This window comes from Bos mutus, chromosome 19 (genome assembly GCF_027580195.1).
Source record: "Bos mutus isolate GX-2022 chromosome 19, NWIPB_WYAK_1.1, whole genome shotgun sequence".
In the NCBI taxonomy this organism is placed as follows: Eukaryota; Metazoa; Chordata; class Mammalia; order Artiodactyla; family Bovidae; genus Bos; species Bos mutus.
The window spans coordinates 6,917,376-6,937,217 of NC_091635.1; the positions used below are offsets into that span (position 1 = coordinate 6,917,376).

At 55.9% G+C, this 19,842-nt stretch overlaps 1 protein-coding gene across 3 annotated transcripts in view; it reads left to right on the forward strand.

Annotated features, from left to right (window-relative positions):
* The first annotated feature begins 6,997 nt into the window (after positions 1-6,997).
* The window catches only part of SLC16A5 (solute carrier family 16 member 5), a 32,656-nt gene continuing 19,811 nt past the window's right edge, over positions 6,998-19,842 (forward strand). The window contains exons 1-4 of one of the 3 annotated variants that reach the window (XM_005907987.3): positions 6,998-7,139; positions 11,719-11,965; positions 15,119-15,262; positions 18,272-19,081. In XM_005907987.3, coding sequence (XP_005908049.1) covers positions 11,767-11,965; positions 15,119-15,262; positions 18,272-19,081 — 1,153 coding nt within the window. In that variant the 5' untranslated portion in view covers positions 6,998-7,139; positions 11,719-11,766. Of the gene's footprint in view, positions 7,140-7,180; positions 7,697-8,095; positions 8,833-11,718; positions 11,966-15,118; positions 15,263-18,271; positions 19,082-19,842 lie in introns of those variants that run through there. The other 2 variants (XM_070389050.1, XM_070389051.1) reach the window with 2 other exon arrangements.

Sequence of the window (19,842 nt, forward strand, 5' to 3'; positions counted from 1 at the left end):
TTTTTTGTTTTTTATTTTTTTCCGCTGTGCTGGGTCTTCGCTACTGTAGGTAAAACTTATCTTTTCTAAAAAACTTCGCTTTTCTCTCCTTGTGCTGTGTGGGGTCTGCTCTCTACATGTGCTGGGAGGGCTTCTCATTGCAGTGGCTTCTCTTGTTACAGAAAGCACAGGCTCCGAGGACGTGGGATCTTCCTGTCCAGAAATCGAACCCATGTCTCCTGAATTAGCAGGTGGATTCTTTACCACTGAGCCACCAGGGACGCTTCCCCTTCCCATCCAGGTTTTTTTTTTTTTTTTTTTAATATTTATTTATTTAGTTTTGGCTTCAGCAGGCTTCCTTGACCCGCACACAGCATGTGGGATCTTAGTTCCCTGACCAGGAATTGAAATCACGTCCCCTGCATTGCAAGGTGGATTCTTCACCACTGCACCAGGGAAGTCCTCACCCAGTTTGTTTTTAAATGGACAGTTTTGAGCGTATCAGGGCAGCCCAGGCGGGGAGAACCATGGGCTCCAGGGCCAGGCTGAGTGGGGCCAAGAGGAAGGGTGTTGGGTGTGAAGTGAGGGCCCGAGGGGTGACATCTGAGGGTAGAAACGCACGTGGGGTGGGAATGGGCTAGGAGGCGAATCCTCAGGGCCAGCTGTCAGGCGTGTGGGCTGGAGTACTGGGATACGAATGTGCAGAACAGAGCCTGCCAGGGTGCTGGCAGAGTGTCCTGTGAACTCAAAGCCGGCACGGCCTTCCAGTGCAGCCCTGAAAAGTGAGATGCCTTTTTTTTTTTTTGGCTGCACCACGGGGCATGTGGGATCTTAGTTCCCTGACTAGGGATCAAACCCAGGCCCCCTGCGTTGGAAGCAGAGAGTCTTAACCACTGGGCAGACAAGGAAGTCCCCAAAGTGGGGAGGGTTTTGGAAGATGATTCTGCCATTTCAGGCAGAGAGGCTGAGGAGACAGAGCTGTCAAGGCTCAGTGTGTGAGCTGTGTGGGCCTGAAGGGGCCCCAGCTTCAGGAAGAGATAAGACATCTGAGCAAGATCTCAAAGGGAAGAGGCAGTAGAATTAAGCTCAGCTGGATATGAAGATGAAACCCAAGGGGAGGGAAGGAGGCCCTGCATGGGATGGAGTCAGAGAACAGAGGAAGGGCCTGGTCTGAAGAGGAAGCTGCTGTGGGCAGTGTAGGGACAGGCTCAGTTCCGGTGACAGTGAGAAAATCTCAAGGAGAACGGCTGGATATGAAGATGAAACCCAAGGGGAGGGAAGGAGGCCCTGCATGGGATGGAGTCAGAGAACAGAGGAAGGGCCTGGTCTGAAGAGGAAGCTGCTGTGGGCAGTGTAGGGACAGGCTCAGTTCCGGTGACAGTGAGAAAATCTCAAGGAGAACGGCTTGGAGCTCCAGAGACGGGGGTGGCATGGAGGAGAGACTCTGGGTAAGAAAGGCAAAAGGAGGACTTCCCCGGTGGTGCAGGGGTTAAGACTCTGGGTCCCCATTGCAGGGGGCACAAGTTCAATCCCTGGTCAGGGAAGTTCCATCTGCCTTGCAGTGCAGCCAAAAAAAAAAGAGAGAGAGAGAAGGAGAAAGCTGGAGAAGAGAGGACTCAGAGTGAGGGGGCTGGAGTGGAGGGGAGGCCGGGGTACTAGGTACCCCAACAGTAGGTCTCCAGCTATGGTCAGTCCTGGGAGAGACTTGGCCCCTCAGATTTAAGTTTAGGAGGATCTTTGGGGGAAATAGCGAGCTGGGTGGCATGGCACAGGCCTCTGGGGCCAACTGACAAGTTGATACAGGCCCTGGCAGAGGAGGGCAAGCAGGCAGAGGAGGGTGACAGGCAGAAGGTAGAAAAGGGACAGAGCTGGTGGAGTAGGGGAGGGGCCTGCGAACAGGAAGGTGCCCAGGGGCCCAGTGCCAGCAGCGCCCAGAAGAGCCTGATGGACTGTTCCCACTAACCCAGCAGAGGGCACTCTGTCCATGCCAAGGGCACCGCAGGGTCACGGGCACAGGCCAAGACCCGGAGAGAGGGGCAGAGGGACCAGCACCCATCCTGGAGCTTCCTAGTAAGTAAAATATTTTAGGGACTTCCCTGGTGGTCCAGTGGTTAAGACTCCCAAAGCAGGGGACATGGGTTTGATACCTGGTTGGAGAACTAAGATCCCCCGTGGTGCATAGTGTGGCCTTATATATACATTTTTTTAAATGATATATATATATATATATATATATATATAAAATATATATATCTATTTTTTAAAGGATCCCAAGATCCTGGAATGAGGGACTGACTTGGGGTGGGAAATACTCCATTCCTTCACCAAGCCAGTAAGGTAGTATCTGAACAGTACTTAGAACCTCCTCCATACATGGTGACCCTTATTGTTATATTCTATGCTACACCCTGTGTTAAGGGCTGGGGCAACGTTGATCAACTGGGCAAGAAAGTTCCCTAAGGCTCAGGGAACTTAGTGTGGGAGACACACAACACTCAGCAGGATTAGGGCCTCAGCATGGGAGGTCTGGGAGGCCTTCCTGGAGGAGGGGGCTTCTAAGCTGACATGTGCAAGTCAACCAAGGGCTGACCATGTTTTCTGTTATTTGAAAAAAAAGGTCATCAGGACAGAGTGTTTCAGGGAACGGAACAACTGGGCAGATGCAAAGGTCTCAGGAGGGGTTGGCAGATCTGCATCAGAACATGGTGGTTGTTATTCTTAGTGATGTGTGGCAATTGCGTTATTCAATGCTAATTGTTTAGTCACTAAGTTGTGTCCGCCTCTTTGTGGCCCCATAGACTGTAGCCCGCCAGGCTTTTCTGTCCATGGGATCTTCTGTCAGGATCCAACCCACGTCTCTTGCACTAGCAGGCGGATTCTTTACCATTGAGCCACCAGGGAACCCAACTACTGACTACTTAGAATTAATTCCTAAAGGTTTATGACTTTGAGCAGCTGCCTCCCTCTCTCTTTGAGCAGATGCCTCAGTTTGCTTCTCTGAGTCCCTGGTCGCCCACTCCTCATTTTAGAGCTGTGATATGCTCTAACAAAACCGGGCTGCTGACCAGGCTGCACCCTCGGACCAATCCTTGGGTCAGAGTCACAGAGGAAGGCTGCAGGGATGACCTGTGGGAGTCACAGACCCTAGTTCTGAGCTCTGCAGCCACAGTGACTATGCCCCAACCTGGTGGGAGCTTTATTCTGAAGAAGTACCCAGAGTCTGGGATGGTGGAGGGGGTTTGCCCACAGCTCTCTGAGTCTCATCTTGTTGAGCAGAGGTTGAAGATTAGCATGAGGCTCCCCAGAGGACAGTGGGGTCCTGGGAAACCTAGTTTGATTTTTCCAGAGAGGGTAAGAGTCTCCAGCAAGTCCCTGGGCACTGAGTCCCTGGGTAGGGCCAGAGTACCCACAAATGGGGTGGAGGGCTACACACAGACTGTTCTGAGTACCCAGGGCAGGTATAGTCAAGTTCCAGGTTTCGAGTGAGATTCCTGGGACAGGGTCCCAAGTGAGAGTCCTCGACTTTGTGCAGAAAACAAGCCATAGTAAAGCGGAAGCGAGCTTATTTAGAGAAATACACGTTCCATAGACAGAGGTCCCTCTCAGAAGGTGAGAGTGGTTCTGGTGTATGGGTTGTTCATTTTTATAGGTTGGTGATTTCTAACAGATAGGAGGATTATTCCAACTCTTTTGGGGTAGAGGCAGGGATTCCCAGGAATTGGTCCGCCACCCATTGTTTTGGTCAGCTTTCGAACTATCTTGACACCTGTGTCGTTTAGCGTATGCTAACCTGTTACAATGAGCACATAATGAGGCTCAAAGTCTATGAGAAGTTGAATCTTCCCCTATCTCGGTCCTACTAGGTTCTAAGTAGTTTTTTTGCATTCTCAACGGCTGCGTCATTTGTGTGTGTGTGCGTGTGTGTAATACTTGGAATGATTGTGCCCTGCCCCCCTCCCTTCCTGTCTCACTGCCACCCACTACTGGGCCAGGCTGAGATAAGGGGTACCCAGATGGTGTAGACCCTGGAGTGTGACCCTCTTTTGTCCCCCACACAGGACCTCTCAAAGCCCGAGACCATCCCTTTGGCACCATGGGATAAACCTTAATCCCCTCCTCCCAAGGTTTGTATCCAGGGAACCTCAGGCTAGGATGAATATTCCCCAAGTAAGAGGCAATCCCAGCACTGTGACTGTTGCCAAGAAAATGAACCACAGGCACAGATGTCTAAGATATGACTCACAACTCAATACAGTGTCTCTTACCTCACTCACCCGGAAGTTAAGCTATCCCAATGGGTGGGAAGTGGTATCTCATTGAGGCTTTGGTCTGCATTTCCCCTGATGAATAATAATGTTGAGTATTTTTTCAATGGGCTTGTTGTCCATTCGCATATCTTCTTTGGAGAAATATCTATTCATATATTTCACCCATTTTTAATGGAATTATTTGTCTTTTTACTGTTTGTAAAAAGTATTTGTAAAAATTGTTTGGCTTTTTACAGTTGAGTTGTGAGAGTTCTTTATACATTCTCAATGCAGGTCCCTTATCAAATATATGATTTGCAAATATTTTCCCCCATTCTGAGAGTTATCTCTTCACTTTCCTGATGGTGTCCTTTAGAGCACAAAGGTTTTTAGTTTGGGGGCTGCACCACGCAGCATGCGGGGATCTTAGTTCCTTGACCAGGGATCGAACCCATGGCTCGTACAGTGGAAGCACAGAGTCTTAGACCATCAGGGAAGTCCAAACGTTTTTAATTTTTATGCCATCCAATTTTTGTGGATTTTTTCCCCTCGCCACTTGTGCTTTTGGTGTAGTGTCGAAAAGAACCCGTCGCCTGATCCAAGGCCACGAAGAGTTACTGCTGTGCTTCCTTCTAAGAATTTTTATAGTTTTAGTGTTGTGTTTTGTTTTTTAAACGGTATGAGGTAGCAATCCAACCACATTCTTTTACATGCAGCTATCTAGCACTGTTTGCTGAAAAGACTATTCTTCCTACCCTATACTGTCTCAGCACCCTGACGGAAAATTAATTGACTGTAAGTGTAAGGGCTTATTCTCAATTCTATTTCACTGATCTATACGTCTACCCAGTAGTAGCATCTTGATTCCTGTAGGTTTGCACTAACTATACATTTTAAACAATACATATCACGGCTTGGCTAGGTGGGAGAGAAGCGCGAGCAGAGGAGGTGGGGGCCCTCTGACCCGCTCCCAGGGCTGAGGGGGTCCACCCTCTTCTCTGCTCCTCAACAGCTGCCTGCCCGGCCTCCCCTGGATGTGGCCTCCAATGCTCTAGGTTTTCACTGGGAGGAAGCTAGAGCCTCCCAAGAAGGAACCCCGCACCCTGGCCGCCCACGCGACTGCCGCTGGGAGGTGCCGTCTCTTACCCCAAGTTTTCTGCCTTCCATTCCTGGGGCCCTGGAATCAAAGCGGGAAAATCAAGAAGCTGGATAGTGAGCAAGTGGGCTACACCAATTACTTGTTAATTACATACCAATGGGCCCGTAGGCGCCGGGAGCCGGGCCGGGGCTGCTGGAGTGGTCCGAACCACTCGGAGGAGGGGGCGAGGTTGCAAGCAAGGGTGCCTGCCCGCGCCTCCCCGCTCCCCCGGGCCTGGTCCCGAGGCCTCCAGCCCGGCTCCAGGAGACGCGGAGGTGGTCCCGCCCACCCGCGCCCTGCGCCCGCCCCTCGGTCCCCGCTGCCGCCCGGCGTCCTGCCGCCTCCTCCGCGGGCGGGCTGGGCCGCAGGAAGCCGCACTGGGCGGGAGTGGAGCCGCCCCTCCGCGGGGCCCGTGCGAGCCGGTGAGCAGGCTCCCCGGGCCCCCCCACGGCCCCTGAGGTGCCTTCCCTCGCTGGGGTCCCCGTGGGCGCCGTCGCGGACCCGCCCGGCCGGGGACCTCCGGGGCCCTTTCCCAGCCGGTTGGGGGTGAGGATCCAGAAAAGCTCCTTGTCCGCGTTCCGCGGGCCGCTCCAGCCTGGAATGGCTGGGGACCCCCACGGCCTGGTGGGTGAGGGGACAGGCACCACCCAAGGCCTGGGCTGAAACCTCCACGGGGGACGCCGCCTGGACGTCCCAGAAGCCCCACCCAGAGGAGATCCGCCGTGAGGGGGAGGGTGGGAAGCAAGCCCTGTGGAAACTGATCCGGACGGCAGGGAATGTGCCAGGGTGGCAAGAGGTCATGAGGTTTCTGCTGCCTCGCCCATCCCCCTTGCAGGCCGTGGGCAGCCGGGGCCCCTGTCTGGATGGTGGGGGCACCTCTGGAGGCAGAGAAGGGAGGAGGGTGACCGGCTCCAGCTGGCCCACCTCTGGAACCGCCTTCTTCCTTCCCCGGCTCCTGCCAGGTCCAGGAATTTGAGGGCTTGTCCACCCCAAGCTCAGGCTGGCTCGCGCTGCTCCCCTCTCCGGCAGGAATCTCACTCCTGTCTGTCCTCTGCCCTGGGCTTCAGGCCTGGCATCCTGCCTGGTGTGGAGCCTGGGGAGGGAGGGGGTCTCCAGGGTCTGGCCATCCTTCCGCTGTTGGTAAAGCTGATGGTTCCTTGTTTTCCTCTCACCAGCTCTTCTGCCAGGAGAAGAGAGCAGAGGTCCAGGGGGAGGCCCTTGCACACCAGGACCCTAACCCCAGACCCCTGCGTGAGAGCATCACTGCCCTTTTTTGCTTGTATCTGCTAGCTCGGAGGCAAGGGCGGGGGTGGATTCTGAGGGCATGGCCAGTCTCCTGGCATAAGATGGGAAGCCCTAAAAAACAGACCGGGCAGTGTGTGTCATGGGAGAAGGACAGGACATGTCATCTAAACTTCCGTCCACACAGCCAGCTTTGGGTCACCTGGGCATGAAGACGGTCGTTCTCTCTGGGCAGCAGGTCCCTGAGGACTGAGGTCAGCAGCTCCCGTGGCAAGCTGCTCACCTCCAGTCCCGGAAAGTGAGAGTGAAGCGTCTCCAGCCCTGTCTCCTTCCTTGCCCCAACTGTATGCCAGGGGGTGATCATGACTCCTGGTTCCAGGTACAAAGGGAAGACGCCTTCTCTGCCGGGGCAGAGGTGGAACCAGAGCCCACACAGCCGCTCTGTTCCGCTTGAGTCTTCTGGAATGGACCTGCCTGCCTGGAAACCAGCTCACCCTTGTTCCTGGGCTTGCCTGCCCCCCCGGGGAACACAGGTGAGTCACACTGATATTACCTTTTGTGCTCAGGTGGAGGCTGGGTGGGCAGCTGTGAATAGGTCCCTCCCTGTTCATAGTGTAGAAGTGGGAGGAGAAATGCAAGTGACAGCGATAAGCACGGAAGGATCCACTCCAGTTTGGTGTGGAAACTACTATTAAGGAGAAAAGAACAGGAAAGGGCCTTAGAGTTGGGGGTCAGCATAGCTTCCTGGAGATGCCTCTGGGGCTGATTCTTGAAGGACTGACTGGACTTCTCTCTGGCTGAGGATTTTGGAATCTCGGCAACCAAGTTCCCGAGGAGGGACCAGCTGGCTCGGGGAGGGGGTGCTGGAGGACCAACAGGAGAGAAAAGCTCTGCGTGTGACCTGGGAGTTGTCTGGGGGCTGTATGGGAGGGCACAGCCTCCTTGGCGGAGGCCGAAGTCCGCAAGCCAGCTCCTAGAGGGAGGCCAGGGTAAAGAGAGAACAAATGTGCTTAGGGTTTCCTGAGCTCTGATTGTCCCCAGAGGCCTGGAGGGAGGAGAAACGAGCTCCACTGAAAGGTTCCGAGGGAAGGTAGGTGCAGGGTGAAGGTCAGAATTCTGGACAGAGTTCACTGGAGGGGAGGCTCAGAGGAGTAATTGCTGATAAGGGCACCAGAGGCCTCTGCATGGAGGGGCAAGAGGCAAGGGCGATGGAGAGGGGACCAGAGCCGGGCAGGGGGTTGAGGGCCCCCACGTGTCTCCTCTCCCGTCTTCCTTCTCCCTGCCACCTCTGGTCAGAGACAGCCTGCTTCTCGGAAGGGGCATGGGGCTGCCGGGGGTGGGGCGCCATGGTGAGGGACCAGCTGGAGGGAAGGCTGATGACCCTTCTGGGAGGAAGGTGGAAAGTGGCAGGTCCAGGAAGACGGAGGGGCCGGGGTGTGTGGAGGAGGGGTGAGCGTTGGAGCAGGGTGGGGAAACTTGACATTCACAGGCGGGATCAGGTGGCATCTGTGGCCTTTCTACTTGCTGAGGGAACAGAAATCCTGGTAGGGGCAAGAGCCAGTTTGCTGGAGGAGGATCTGAGGTTTGCCCCCAAGCTTGGGGCTGAGCCAGGAGAATCGGGGCTGGGTGATCTCTAGGGCCAGTGTCACGTGCAGGAGCCAGGAGGGCAGGAGGTGTTCCCAGCCCACATGCAGGACTCAAGGTCACACACTCACACTCACGCACACACTCACTCTCCCAGGCTAGGATGAATGGGATACTCACCGTGGCAGGGCCCCTGGGGGTCCTCTGGGGAGGGAAGAGGCCTGTGCTGGAGAAGGGCTAGGGGTTGGAGCCGAGGAAGGAGGCAGTTAGGCTGGATCCAGCTTGGGTGCTGTGTTGAAGCTCCAGGGCCTGGGGGGAAGGTGTGGGGTGCCAGGCTGGGCAGGAAGAGGCGTTTTGTATTTCTGATAGTTTCCTGAGTTTCCATGGATCTTCAGGGCCTAGGGCAGAAAGAAGGGAGGCTGTGGGAACTGGAGCTCCCGGGATGGCTGGTTTCACCGAGACTGCTCTCACTGCCTGGTGGGGGTGAGGTTGGGGCCCCTGCAGGCCAGGGAGCAGGGGAAGAGGCAGGATGGAGGGGACTGGAAAAGGGCTTTGCATTTGGGGAGGGGGCTGGGCGTCGAGGCCTGGATAAGGCAGCTTCTGTGATCGGGGCAGTGACCCTGGTGGTGGCGAGGAACCAAGGTAGGACTGAGCCAAGGATGTGAGGGGGTGTGCGTTTGTCTGCACAGCATGTGGCCCTGTTTGTGTGTGTCTGTTTGTCTGGGTAACACGTGTCTGTCTGTCTCTGGACTTGCCTGAGTGTGTCTGTGGGTGTGCTTCTGCATGTGTGTGTGTCTGAGCATGTGTATCTCTGTGCATATCTGTGCCCTCCTGAACACGTGACTACGTGTGTCCGTGTGTCTCTGGGTTTTTCTGTGTGTAAGTGTGGGTCTGCGTGTAACTCTATGTGCTTGGGTGGTCCCATGTGTTTCTCTGCCTGTCTATGTGGTGTGTGTCTATGTGTCTGTGTGTGTACCTACGTAAGTGCACGTCTGTGTGTATAACTGTACCCATCTGTGTGAATGGGTATCTTTCTACTGATTCCTGTGTGACTGTGTATGCACAGGTGTTATATATGTTTGTATTTTTTGTATGTGCTTGTGCACCTTTCTACACATTCATGTGTGACTGTATGTTGTATGTGCTGTGTGTTATGTTTTCTGTGTGTTACGTGTGGTGTGTGTTATGTGTGTGAGTTGTGTGGTATGTGGTATGTGTGTTGTGTGGTATGTGTTGTGTGTGTGTTGTGTGTGGTATGTGTGGTATGTGTCTGTGCTGTGTGGTGTGTGTGTCTGTGCTGTGTGTGTTGTGTGTGATGTGTGTGTTGTGTATGTGGTGTGTGTGCATTGTGTGGTATGTGTGTGTGTGTGTTGTGTTGTGTGTGTGTATGTGTGATGTGTTGTGTGTGCATTGTGTGGTATATGTGGTGTGTGTATATGTGCGGTGTGTGTGTTGTGTGTGTATGTGTGGTGTGTGTGCTGTGTGCGTGTGGTATGTGTAGTGTGTGTGTTGTATGTGATGTGTGCTGTGTGTGTGGTATGTGTAATGTGTGTATAGTGTCTGTGTGTATGTGTGCTGTGTGTGGTATGTGTTGTGTGTGGTATGTGTGTGTGGGGTGTGTGTGTGATATGTGTTGTGTGGTGTATGTGTTTGGTGTGTTTGGTGTGTTTTGTGTATGTGTTGTGCGGTGTGCTCAGAGAAGCCCCTGCGGGGACAGGCCTCTCTTCTGTGTGACTGTGGGGCGTGTGTTGTATGGTATGTGTGTTGTGTGTGTGTGGTGTGTGGTATGTGCTGTGTGTATGTGTTGTTTGTGTGGTATGTGCTGTGTGTGGTATGTGTGGTGTATGTGGGGTGTGTGTGTTGTATATGTGCTGTGTGTGGTGTGTGTATGTGTGTGTGTGGTGTGTGTGATGTGTGTGTGTGGTGTGTGGTATGTGGTGTGTATTTTGTGTGTGGTGTGTTTTGTGGTGTGTGTGGTGTGTGTATGTGTGGTATGTGGTGTGTGTGGCGTGTGTGTGCATGCTGTGTGTGTGCTGTATGTGGTATGTGGTGTGTGTACATGTATGAGTGGGGTGTGTGTGGTGTGTTGTGTGGTATGTGGGGTGTGTATGTGTGCTATATATGTGTGTATGTGTGTGGTGTGTGTATGTGTGCTGTATGTGTGTGGTGTGGTGTGTGTATGTGTGCTGTGTGTGTGCTGTGTGGCATGTAGTGTGTGTGGTGTGTGTATGTGTGCTGGGTGTGTGGTGTGTGTATGTGTGTGGTGTGTGTGGTGTGTTGTGTGGTATGTGGGGTGTGTATGTTTGCTGTGTGTGTGTGGTGTGTGTATGTGTGCTATATGTGTGTGGTGTGGTATGTCTGTGTGTGTGTGTGTGTGGTGTGTGTGTGTGTGTGGTGTGTGTGTGTGTGTAGTGTATGTGTGTGGTGTGGTGTGTGTGTGGTGTGTGTATGTGTGCTGGGTGTGTGGTGTGTGTATGTGTGCTGGGTGTGTGGTGTGTGTATGTGTGCTGTATGTGTGTGGTGTGGTATGTCTGTGTGTGTGTGGTGTGTGTGTGTGTGTAGTGTATGTGTGGTGTGTGTGTGTGTGTGTGTGGTGTGGTGTGTGTATGTGTGCTGAGTGTGTGGTGTGTGTGTGTGGTGTGTGTATGTGTGCTATATGTGTGTGGTGTGGTATGTCTGTGTGTGTGTGGTGTGTGTGTGTGTGTAGTGTATGTGTGTGGTGTGGTGTGTGTGTGTGTGGTGTGTGGTGTGTGTATGTGTGCTGAGTGTGTGGTGTGTGTGTGTGGTGTGTGTATGTGTGCTGGGTGTGTGGTGTGTGTATGTGTGCTGTATGTGTGTGGTGTGGTATGTCTGTGTGTGTGTGTGTGGTGTGCTCAGAGAAGCCCGCGCAGCCACAGGCCTCTCCTCTGTGGGACGGTGTGCGGCCTCTTGGCGGTGAGCGCCGTGACACGAGCGCCGCAGGGAGACGGGCTCCGCGCTCTGACGCTGCAGTGTGGCGCGCTTTGTGCAGCGGCTGCCCGCTCAGCGGCCCTCACCCGCTGGCTCCCCGGCCGTCACCGCAGCTCTGACAGGGAGCCTGGCTGTGCCTGGGGCTCTGGAAGCAGGAAGGCTGGTCGGGACGTTTGGTGAGGTGTCACTGTGCGCCTGTGGCACCAGGACTGAGCAGCTCCAGACGGCTGCTCCATCTACCGGCAGTTCTGGCGCGCTCATGGGCACGCGGCCACGGCTGGGCCGGGCAGTCCCACCTGCTGACCCCGGGATGATGGCACAGCTAGAAAGCGTTCGGCCCACCTGCCCGGGCCCACAGTGGTTCACCTGCTGGCCCTCCTGTCCCTCCTGCCAGGCTGGCTCTGAGAAGTAGGGGAAAGGCGATGCCAAGGCCAGTACGTGGGCCTCTGGCCACCTCCCAGGGGGCGGCGTCCCTCTGCTGTACCCTGTGCCGGGCGAGAGGAAAGGACGGGTCCAGCCGCCCAGCGGTGGCAGCAGGGGCCAGGGCCAGCCGGCAGCTCCCTTCTGTCCCTTCCTCAGGCGACCCGGGCAGCGGTTAGGCTGTGGCCGCAGCATTCGTAGCTGAGGATGTCCCAGGCCTTGGAGCGCTCCGAGGGCTGCTGGGCCTGGGTGGTGCTGCTGGCCTCCGTGGTGACGCAGGGCCTCACCCTGGGCTTCCCCACATGCATCGGCATCTTCTTCACCGAACTGCAGCGTGAGTTCCAGGCCAGCAACAGCGAGACTTCCTGGTTCCCCTCCATCCTGACAGCCATGCTCCACGCAGGGGGTGAGCAGGGTGGGGAGGGACCGGGCGTGGGCTGGGGTGCGGGGAGGGATGAGAAGGAGCTCGGGAGGAAGAGAGGAAGCCACAACCTCTCCGGCCTCCTGGGTCCCTCTCTCTGGGGCCACAGGTTTCGCCTGGTGCTGTGAATTCCTGGGATGTCATCTTGATTTCAGCAGGGCCAGTTCCCCTGCCCAGGATCCTGTGGGGCTAGGCTGAGCTGGACTGGGCTGGGGATGGGCACAGGGCAGGGAGGCCCCCAAGATGTAAAGCCAGTCCTCCTGATGAGCATGGGAGGATCGAGCCAGACCATAAGAGTGCAGGGGCATACGCCACAGAACAGCGAGGCTTCCTGTGGGGTGATCTCTCAGAAGCTCAGTTTTTCCCTCTGCCATTTGGGGAAAACAGCCAGCAGCCCCAGGCTGCCCACCTCCCACACAAGGTTGCAGAGAAGATCACAGAGTCCTGCCAGGTCTGAGAGCTTGGGCAATAGAAATAGCCCTCATCAGGGCTTCAGGACAGGAATCGGGGGGCTGGAGAAGGACCCCAGGAGCAAGAGGGGGGCAGAGCAAGAACCCCATCTCTCACCAGGAAGCAGAGGGCTGCGGAGATGGAGGGTAGCCCCCTCAGTTCCTGGTTGGCTTCTCCAGTGATGGAAGGGCTCACCTTGACCCCAGGGAAAGAGAAGGGGCCCGGGTGGGTTCTCCACAATAGCCTTGGGCTCACAGGCCTGCCCCCCCACTCCTGCGAGCTCTCCAGGGAGACTCCATGGGCAGTGACCTCTTGGTGGGGGCTCGACTTGACAGCCCGCCGGGCTCTCCTCACCCCTGTTTGCCTGTCTCAGGTGATCCATCTCCCCACCCTCCACTGGCACTGGGAGGGAAGTCAGACTGGGATAAGAGCCACCTTCACTGACATGACCCCTGAGCCTGCTGCTTGGGGCATGGGCTCGGGGCAAGGAGCAAGGCCAGGCCTGGCTCAGACCGCACAACCTTTCAGCCAACAAGCATGGGCAGTAGTGTGAATCTCAGATGGTTCCTTTTCTGCAACCGGAGAGGGGTCTGGGCCAGGGACTAGGAACCGGGCATTCAGTGGGGACCCCGCTCCCCAGCCAGCTTTAGACTCACACCCAGGAGGCATGCCAACATTCTCGTCAGCCCAGGACTCCTATAGGTCTTTCTTACATACACACACACACACCTTTAGTCCATGCTCATTCAGAGTATTATGGAAATTTTTAACTTGAAAGTATCCTTGATCCTAAGTACTCCCCAAACCCACACATTTTAGAGATGAAGACAAGCCGGCACGGAGTATCCAAGGCCTTACCTGTGCTGTAGAGTGAGTTTGGGGAAGAAACTGTGCCCATGCAGAGGGAACATTTGCCTCCCAGTGCCCCACCCCAGCACCCTCTGCTATATCAGCTAAGTTGGCACATGTCCCAGCCCCCGCCCCACACACGATGACTCAGGGCTTTCCCCAATGTCACCTTTCCAAAGTCAGGTCAAAGTTTGGGGGTGGGAAGGATGTGTGGGTCAGCGGTCATGTCCATTTCAAAGCCTCGCCTCTCCCTCTGTGGCTGCCTCTCCTTGATTACCTCTGAGGATGGGCTGCTCACTTCCTCTGTTACTCTCATACTCAGACTGGCTCACACCCACACACCCTCTCTCCACACCAAGCACCCAAACTCACATTGTGTGTGCACACCCACTTTCTCTGTCCCTTTGGCTGCGCTCTGGGAGAGTTAACTCTGGAGAAACTCTACAGTGTGTATTTGGGAGGGCGGGTAGGGTGGGGCGGGCAAGGTATTTGGCGAATGGGGCCCTCTGAGGTGTCAAGGAGCAGCCTGCCAGGACTGGCTCACTTCTACTCTGGGTCTGCACTGATGAGAAAGCAGCTCAGGGTAGAGGTGGGGGAGGACAGGCCCTCTCCTCCAGAAGCCAAATATCTAGTGATGCAAGACTTTGGTGGTGGCTGGAGGGAATGGGGGAGGGGAGAAGGTACTCCACATACTTTTCTCCAGAGGCTGGAGCAAGGGGGTGCAGGGTAGCCCAAGGCCCCTGGTTGCCCACCCTGAACAGGTTGAAGGATGGTGGGAGGGCTGCAGCCAGTCCTCCTGAGGATGGGGGAGAGGGGGACAGGGAGTGGAGGTGCTCACCGTGATGTAGCCGCCCTGGGACTGTGGTCCATTGAGGCCGACCCCTGCGAGGGGCATCCACCCAGGTCACGATTTCACCCAGATGGATGCGGCCTTCGGTCAGTGCAGTGAAGGGCCTTAGTCTGTACCTCTGGGGATCCTGGTCAGGGTCAAACTGAATATTTGCAGCACCTCACCTCACAGCTGCTCAGACATCACCCAGCCTGACCCCTCAGCCTCTGCAGGGGGAAACCAAGGCCTGGAGAGGGACTGGCCTTGCTCGGCCTGTAGCCAGTCTTTAGCAGGGTGGGGATCAGAACCCAGGCGTGTGTGTTCCAGGGCTTCTGCTTTGTGCCTTTTTTTTTTTTAATTGAGGGCTTCCCTGGGTGGTTCAGTGGTAAAAAATCCGCCTGCCAATGCAGGAGACGCAGCAGATTCAGGTTCAGTCCCTGGGTCAGGAAGATGCCCTGGAGGAGGAAATGTTAGCCCACTCTAGTACTCTTGCCTGGAAAATCCCATGGACAGAGGAGCCTGGTGGGCTACAGTTCATAGGTTGCAAAGAGTCAGACACGACCGAGTGACAGCACGCATGCATTTATTATTTACTTTTGGCTGTGCTGTCTTTGTTGCTCTGCAGGCTTTTCTCTAGTTGTAGTGAGTGGGGGCTCCTCTCTGGCGTCTGTGTGCGGGCTTCTCAACGCGGTGGCTTCTCTTGTCGCGGAGCGCAGGCTCCGGGGTACAGTGGCTTTGGTGGTTGAGGCTCCCGGGCTGTAGAGCACAGGTTCATTGCTCTGCAGTTGTGGTGCACGGGCTTCATTGCTCCACGGCACGTGGGATCTTCCTGGATCAGGGATCGAACCCGTGTCTCCTGCATTGGCAGGTGGATTCCTTACCACTGAGCCCCCCAGGGAAGCCTTTAAGCCACCTGCTAGTTGCTCCTGGAACCCCCTCCCAAGCCCATTCTCTCCCTCCCTCTGACCTCGTCATTCAGCTGTCACCTGCTGCCTGCCTCCTCCCCACAGGCCCCCTGTGTAGTATCCTGGTGGGACGCTTTGGCTGCAGAGCAACGATGATGCTGGGCGGCGTGCTGGCCAGCCTGGGCATGGTGGCCGGCTCCTTTTGCCGCACCCTCGGCCAGCTCTACCTCACGGCAGGATTCATCACAGGTGACTGTCATTTCATTTTGAGAGTTACTGGGTAGGTACTGGGTACGAGACTGAAAAGGGCCAGGCGTGGTAAACAGGGCAGGCGAAGCTCTGAATCTCCTGGGGCTGCTCACAGCCACTCGAGGCAGAGGAACAATGAACAGATAAGTAACGAGGGTCAATCCTGACAAGTGCCCGAGAAGACAGGACAGCTGATGCCATGGTGTCCTCGTTCGGGTGGGGTTGGGCAGAGATTAGACAAGTAAAGAGGTGGAATAACTAAATCAGCCAGTGTAAAAGACACAGCAGGGTTGGGGGAGGTTGCTGCTTTTTTTTTCGGCTGTGCCTGAGGCTTGTCGGATCTCGCTTACCGGACCAGGGATGGAACCTGTGCCCCCTGCAATGGAAGCATGGAGTCTTAACTCTGACCACTAGGGAAGCCCCAGCTTGCTGCTTTCAGCAGAGCTGTCAGGGAAGGCTTTGCAGAGAAGGTGACATTTGGCCAGAAGGAGGGGAGGCATCTGCCACCAGGCACCCGGGGAAGAACATTCCAGAAGGAGCGGCAAGACCAAAGGCCCAGGAATGCTCTTGGAGCACTGAGGACGCGGATAGGGTAGAAGTGAAAGGGTCCCACTTTTTGCGACTTCAAGGACTGAATAGCCTATGAAATTCTCCAGGCCAGAATACTGGAGTGGGTAGCCGTCCCCTTCTCTAGCGGATCTTTCCAACCCAGGGATCGGACCCAGGTCTCCCACATTGCAGGTGGATTCTTTACCAGCTGAGCCACCAGGGAAGCCCAATAGGGTAGAAGCCCGTGAACAAAGATCAAGGAGGTGGGGGGCGGGGGCGGCGTGGCTGCAGGGGAGCAGGCCAGATAGGGTTTAGTTCCTCAAAGGCTTTGTAGTGAGATGGAAAGCCCTGCGAGGGGTTTGGGCAGAGAGACGTCATCCAGCCACAATTTGTGAAGAACTAGGTACTACCCTGGGGGCTTCCCAGGTAGTCCTGGTGGTAAAGAACCTGCCTGTCAGTGCAGAAGATGTTAAGAGATGTGGATTCGATCCCTGGGTGGGGAAGATGCCCTGGAGGAGAGCACGGCAACCCACTCCAGTATTCTCACCTGGAGAATCCCATGGACAGAGGAGTCTGGTGGGCTACAGTCCATAGGGTCCCAAAGAGTCGGACACGACTGAAGCAACTTAGCAAGCATGCATGCAGGCAGTACCCTAGCTGTGGTGTTGTGAGCACACCACAGGGGGCTAGGCTGGGAGCAAAGAACAGGTAGGGGAATGGTCATCACCCAGCCAGGAGCCAGCTACAACCTTAAACCAGGGTGGTATGATGGAGGCAATGGGAAGGGGTCTCGTTCAGCATTGCAGGTGAGGTACAGAGACGGACACCAGGGTGACCCAAGAGCCAAGGGTGGAGTGGCCGCTAACTACGATGGGGACACTAGGGGAAAAGCAGGTTCAAGGGCGGGTGGGAAGCTCAGGTTTGGACATACCTGGTCTGGCCCTGAGCTGGAGTGGCCAGCTGGGGAGTCCTGAGAGCCCTGGGATTCAGGTCTTGAGAGGAGGTTATCATCTGCTGTCACTAAGGGAACGAGGGAGGAGGGATGACAAGGACTGGGGTCTGGGGCCCAGGACATGGATACTCCAGTGGTTTGCGGCCTGGGCAGGAAGAAGTGACAGAGAGGTAGAAGGAGAACCAGGAGAGTGGTTTCTTGACAAAGGAAGTGAGGAAAGTGCTCGAGGAGGAGGAGGAGGGAGGGACCACCGTGAAGCCACTGATGGATCAGATTGAGCAGGCGTCAGACTCCATCTGCGGCTTTGTAATGTGGAGGGCGGCAGCCTTGAGAATTCTGGAGCAGAGGTAAGAATGAAAGTCTGATTTGTTCAAAAGAGAACAACAGGGGAGTTGCCGGGTGGCCTAGGACGATTCTGGGCTTTCACTGCCATGGCCCGAGTTGGTTGGGAAACTGCAATCCCACAAGCCATGCAATATGGCCGAAAAAAAAAAAGAACAGGAAGGAGGAAATTGAAAACAGTGGAGATAGGATTTCCAAGAAATTTTTATATAAGGGAGCAGAGACATGGGTCGTTATCCAGAAGAGACTGGGGTCAAGAGAGAGTTTTGTTTTCACAGGAGAAATCACAGTGGAGGAGAACGATCTATTAATAGTAAAGAGAAAATGGATGTGGCTGGGAGAGGGAAGTTGCTGGAGGGACGTGCCTTGAGCAGACAGGGTGCAGGGAGGAAGTGGAGGGTTGTCCTTGTCTGGGAGCACAGACTGTCCATTGCCACCGATGGGAAGGAATGTTGGTCAGCTGGGAGTGATGGGAGAGGGGTTGGGGTGCACAGAGGAAGGCTTGGGGGGTCACCTAAGAGTGAGGGAGACTAGACGGTTGATGGAACTGCAGCGGCACCGTGGGAGGCCCGAGAGCCACTCTGAGGCGGGTGGTCGGGGCGCGGTGGTGAGCTTTCCTGTACATTCAGCTGTGCACAGAGTAGGTGAGGGCAGTGGCATTTGAGCTGTTAGGAGAGCAACTCTGGGGGAAGGGTATTCAGGCAGACAGAATGGCACCTGCACATGTCCAGTAAGTGGGAGCTTGGTGTCCAGAGGAAGAGAAAGAAACCAATGGGGCTTTATGTGGTGAGTGGCCTGAGATGGCACCCAGAGGTGGCCAGAGGCCAGACCGTGTAGAGCCTTCCAGGGCATAGTAAATACTTTGGCTTTTTTCCTCCGTGTGAAGGGAAATCTCTGGAAGGTGTTAAGCAGGGAAGAGACTTCACCCGATTTAGGTGTTTGAACATCCCCTGGTGCCTTGCCCGTGGGAACAGGTGTGCCCCCCTGGCAGCCTTGGGAGTGGAGATGCTTCCAGGGAGGTGGTGCGGTGGGCTGATTCCATCTGAAACCCCTGGGCGCCTAGAAGTGGGTCTGGGCTGGAGCGGAAGGAAGACAGACCCGGGACGTGACCCCAGGGTCCCCACCCCGGGTGCGCCCTGGAGCTGGTTCCCCCTCTCCCTCTGCAGGCCTGGGCATGTGTTTCAGCTTCCAGTCGAGCATCACCGTGCTGGGACTGTACTTCACCCGCTGGCAGGTGCTGGCCAACGCCCTGGCCTCAGCGGGTGTCTCCCTAGGCATCACGCTCTGGCCGCTGCTCTCCCGTTACCTCCTGGAGGACCTGGGCTGGCGAGGCACCTTCCTCATCTTCGGCGGGGTCCTTCTCCACTGCTGTGTCTGCGGGGCCGTCGTGAGGCCCGTGCCTGCCAGCGTGACCCCGGAGGCCAGAGAAGGCCTCCCCTCGCCTTCCAAGAGACCCTCGCGAGGCTGCCCGGCGGCATGTGGCCGGGCCATCCGGCGCCACCTGGCCTTTGACGTCCTGCGGGACAACGTGGGCTACCGCGTATACACACTGGGGGTCGTCTGGATGATCCTGGGTTTCCCGCTGCCCCACGTCTTCCTGGTCCCGTACGCCATTCGGCACGGGATGGACGAACAAAAGGCAGCCCTGCTCATCTCTGTCATCGGCTTTAGCAACATCTTCCTGCGGCCCATGGCTGGGCTGGTGGCGGGCCGCCGGGAGTTTGCAGGCCACCGCAAGTATCTGTTCAGCCTGGCGGCCCTGCTCAACGGGCTCACCAACCTGGTGTGCGTGGCATCGGCCGACTTCCGGGTGCTGGTGGGCTACTGCCTGGCATACAGCGTGTCCATGAGCGGCATCGGTGCCCTGCTTTTCCAGGTCCTCATGGACATCGTCCCCATGGACCGGTTCTCCAGCGCCCTGGGGCTCTTCACTGTCCTGGAGAGCATCTCCATCCTCATCTCCCCACCGCTGGCTGGTGAGGCCCTGGGAAGAGAGGGCAGGCAGGGGGTGGCCTGGGTGGGGTGTGTGCATGCCAGGTCGCTTCAGTCGTGTCTGACTCTTTGCGACTGCGTGGACTGAAGCCCGCCAGGCCCCTCTGTCCGTGGGATTTTCCCAGCAAGAATACTGGAGTGGGTTGCTATGCCCTTCTCCAGGGGATTTTCCCAACCCAGGGATTAAACACTGGTCTCCCGCATTGCGGGCAGATTCTTTACTATCTGAGCCACCAGGGAAGCCCCTATTTGTGATTTTCTCAGTCACCTCGGGGGACTGGCCACAGCCTGTTCCCCAGCTGGCGATTATGGTATAAACAGTCAAAAATAAGGCTTTCGGTACCAGACCTACCTCAGTTCTTTGTCTTTCCTTCTGTGCCTCTGTTCTCTTATCAGCAAAGTGGGGATGACAGTAGAATCTACCTCATAGGCTTGTTTGTGGGGATCACAGGTCATACAGCAAAGAGGTCTGTAGAGAGCCTGGCATGTGGTAGAAGCCATGTACATGTCGTGTCTACTGGTAACATCCTACTCCTCCAACTTGCTGCCTGAGGGCCCTGGGCAAGTCATGTTCCTTCTGTGAGCCACAGTGTCATCTGCAAAAACGCAGATGAGAACACCCGCTGTAACTGTCCCTCCCCCTGTGCCAGTCACCGGGTGGGCAGGGCTGAGCACGGAGCACTGGTCCCCACCACTCAGGGCTCAGCCTCTGGTGGAAGAGTCGAGGATTGGGGCAAAGAGGCAC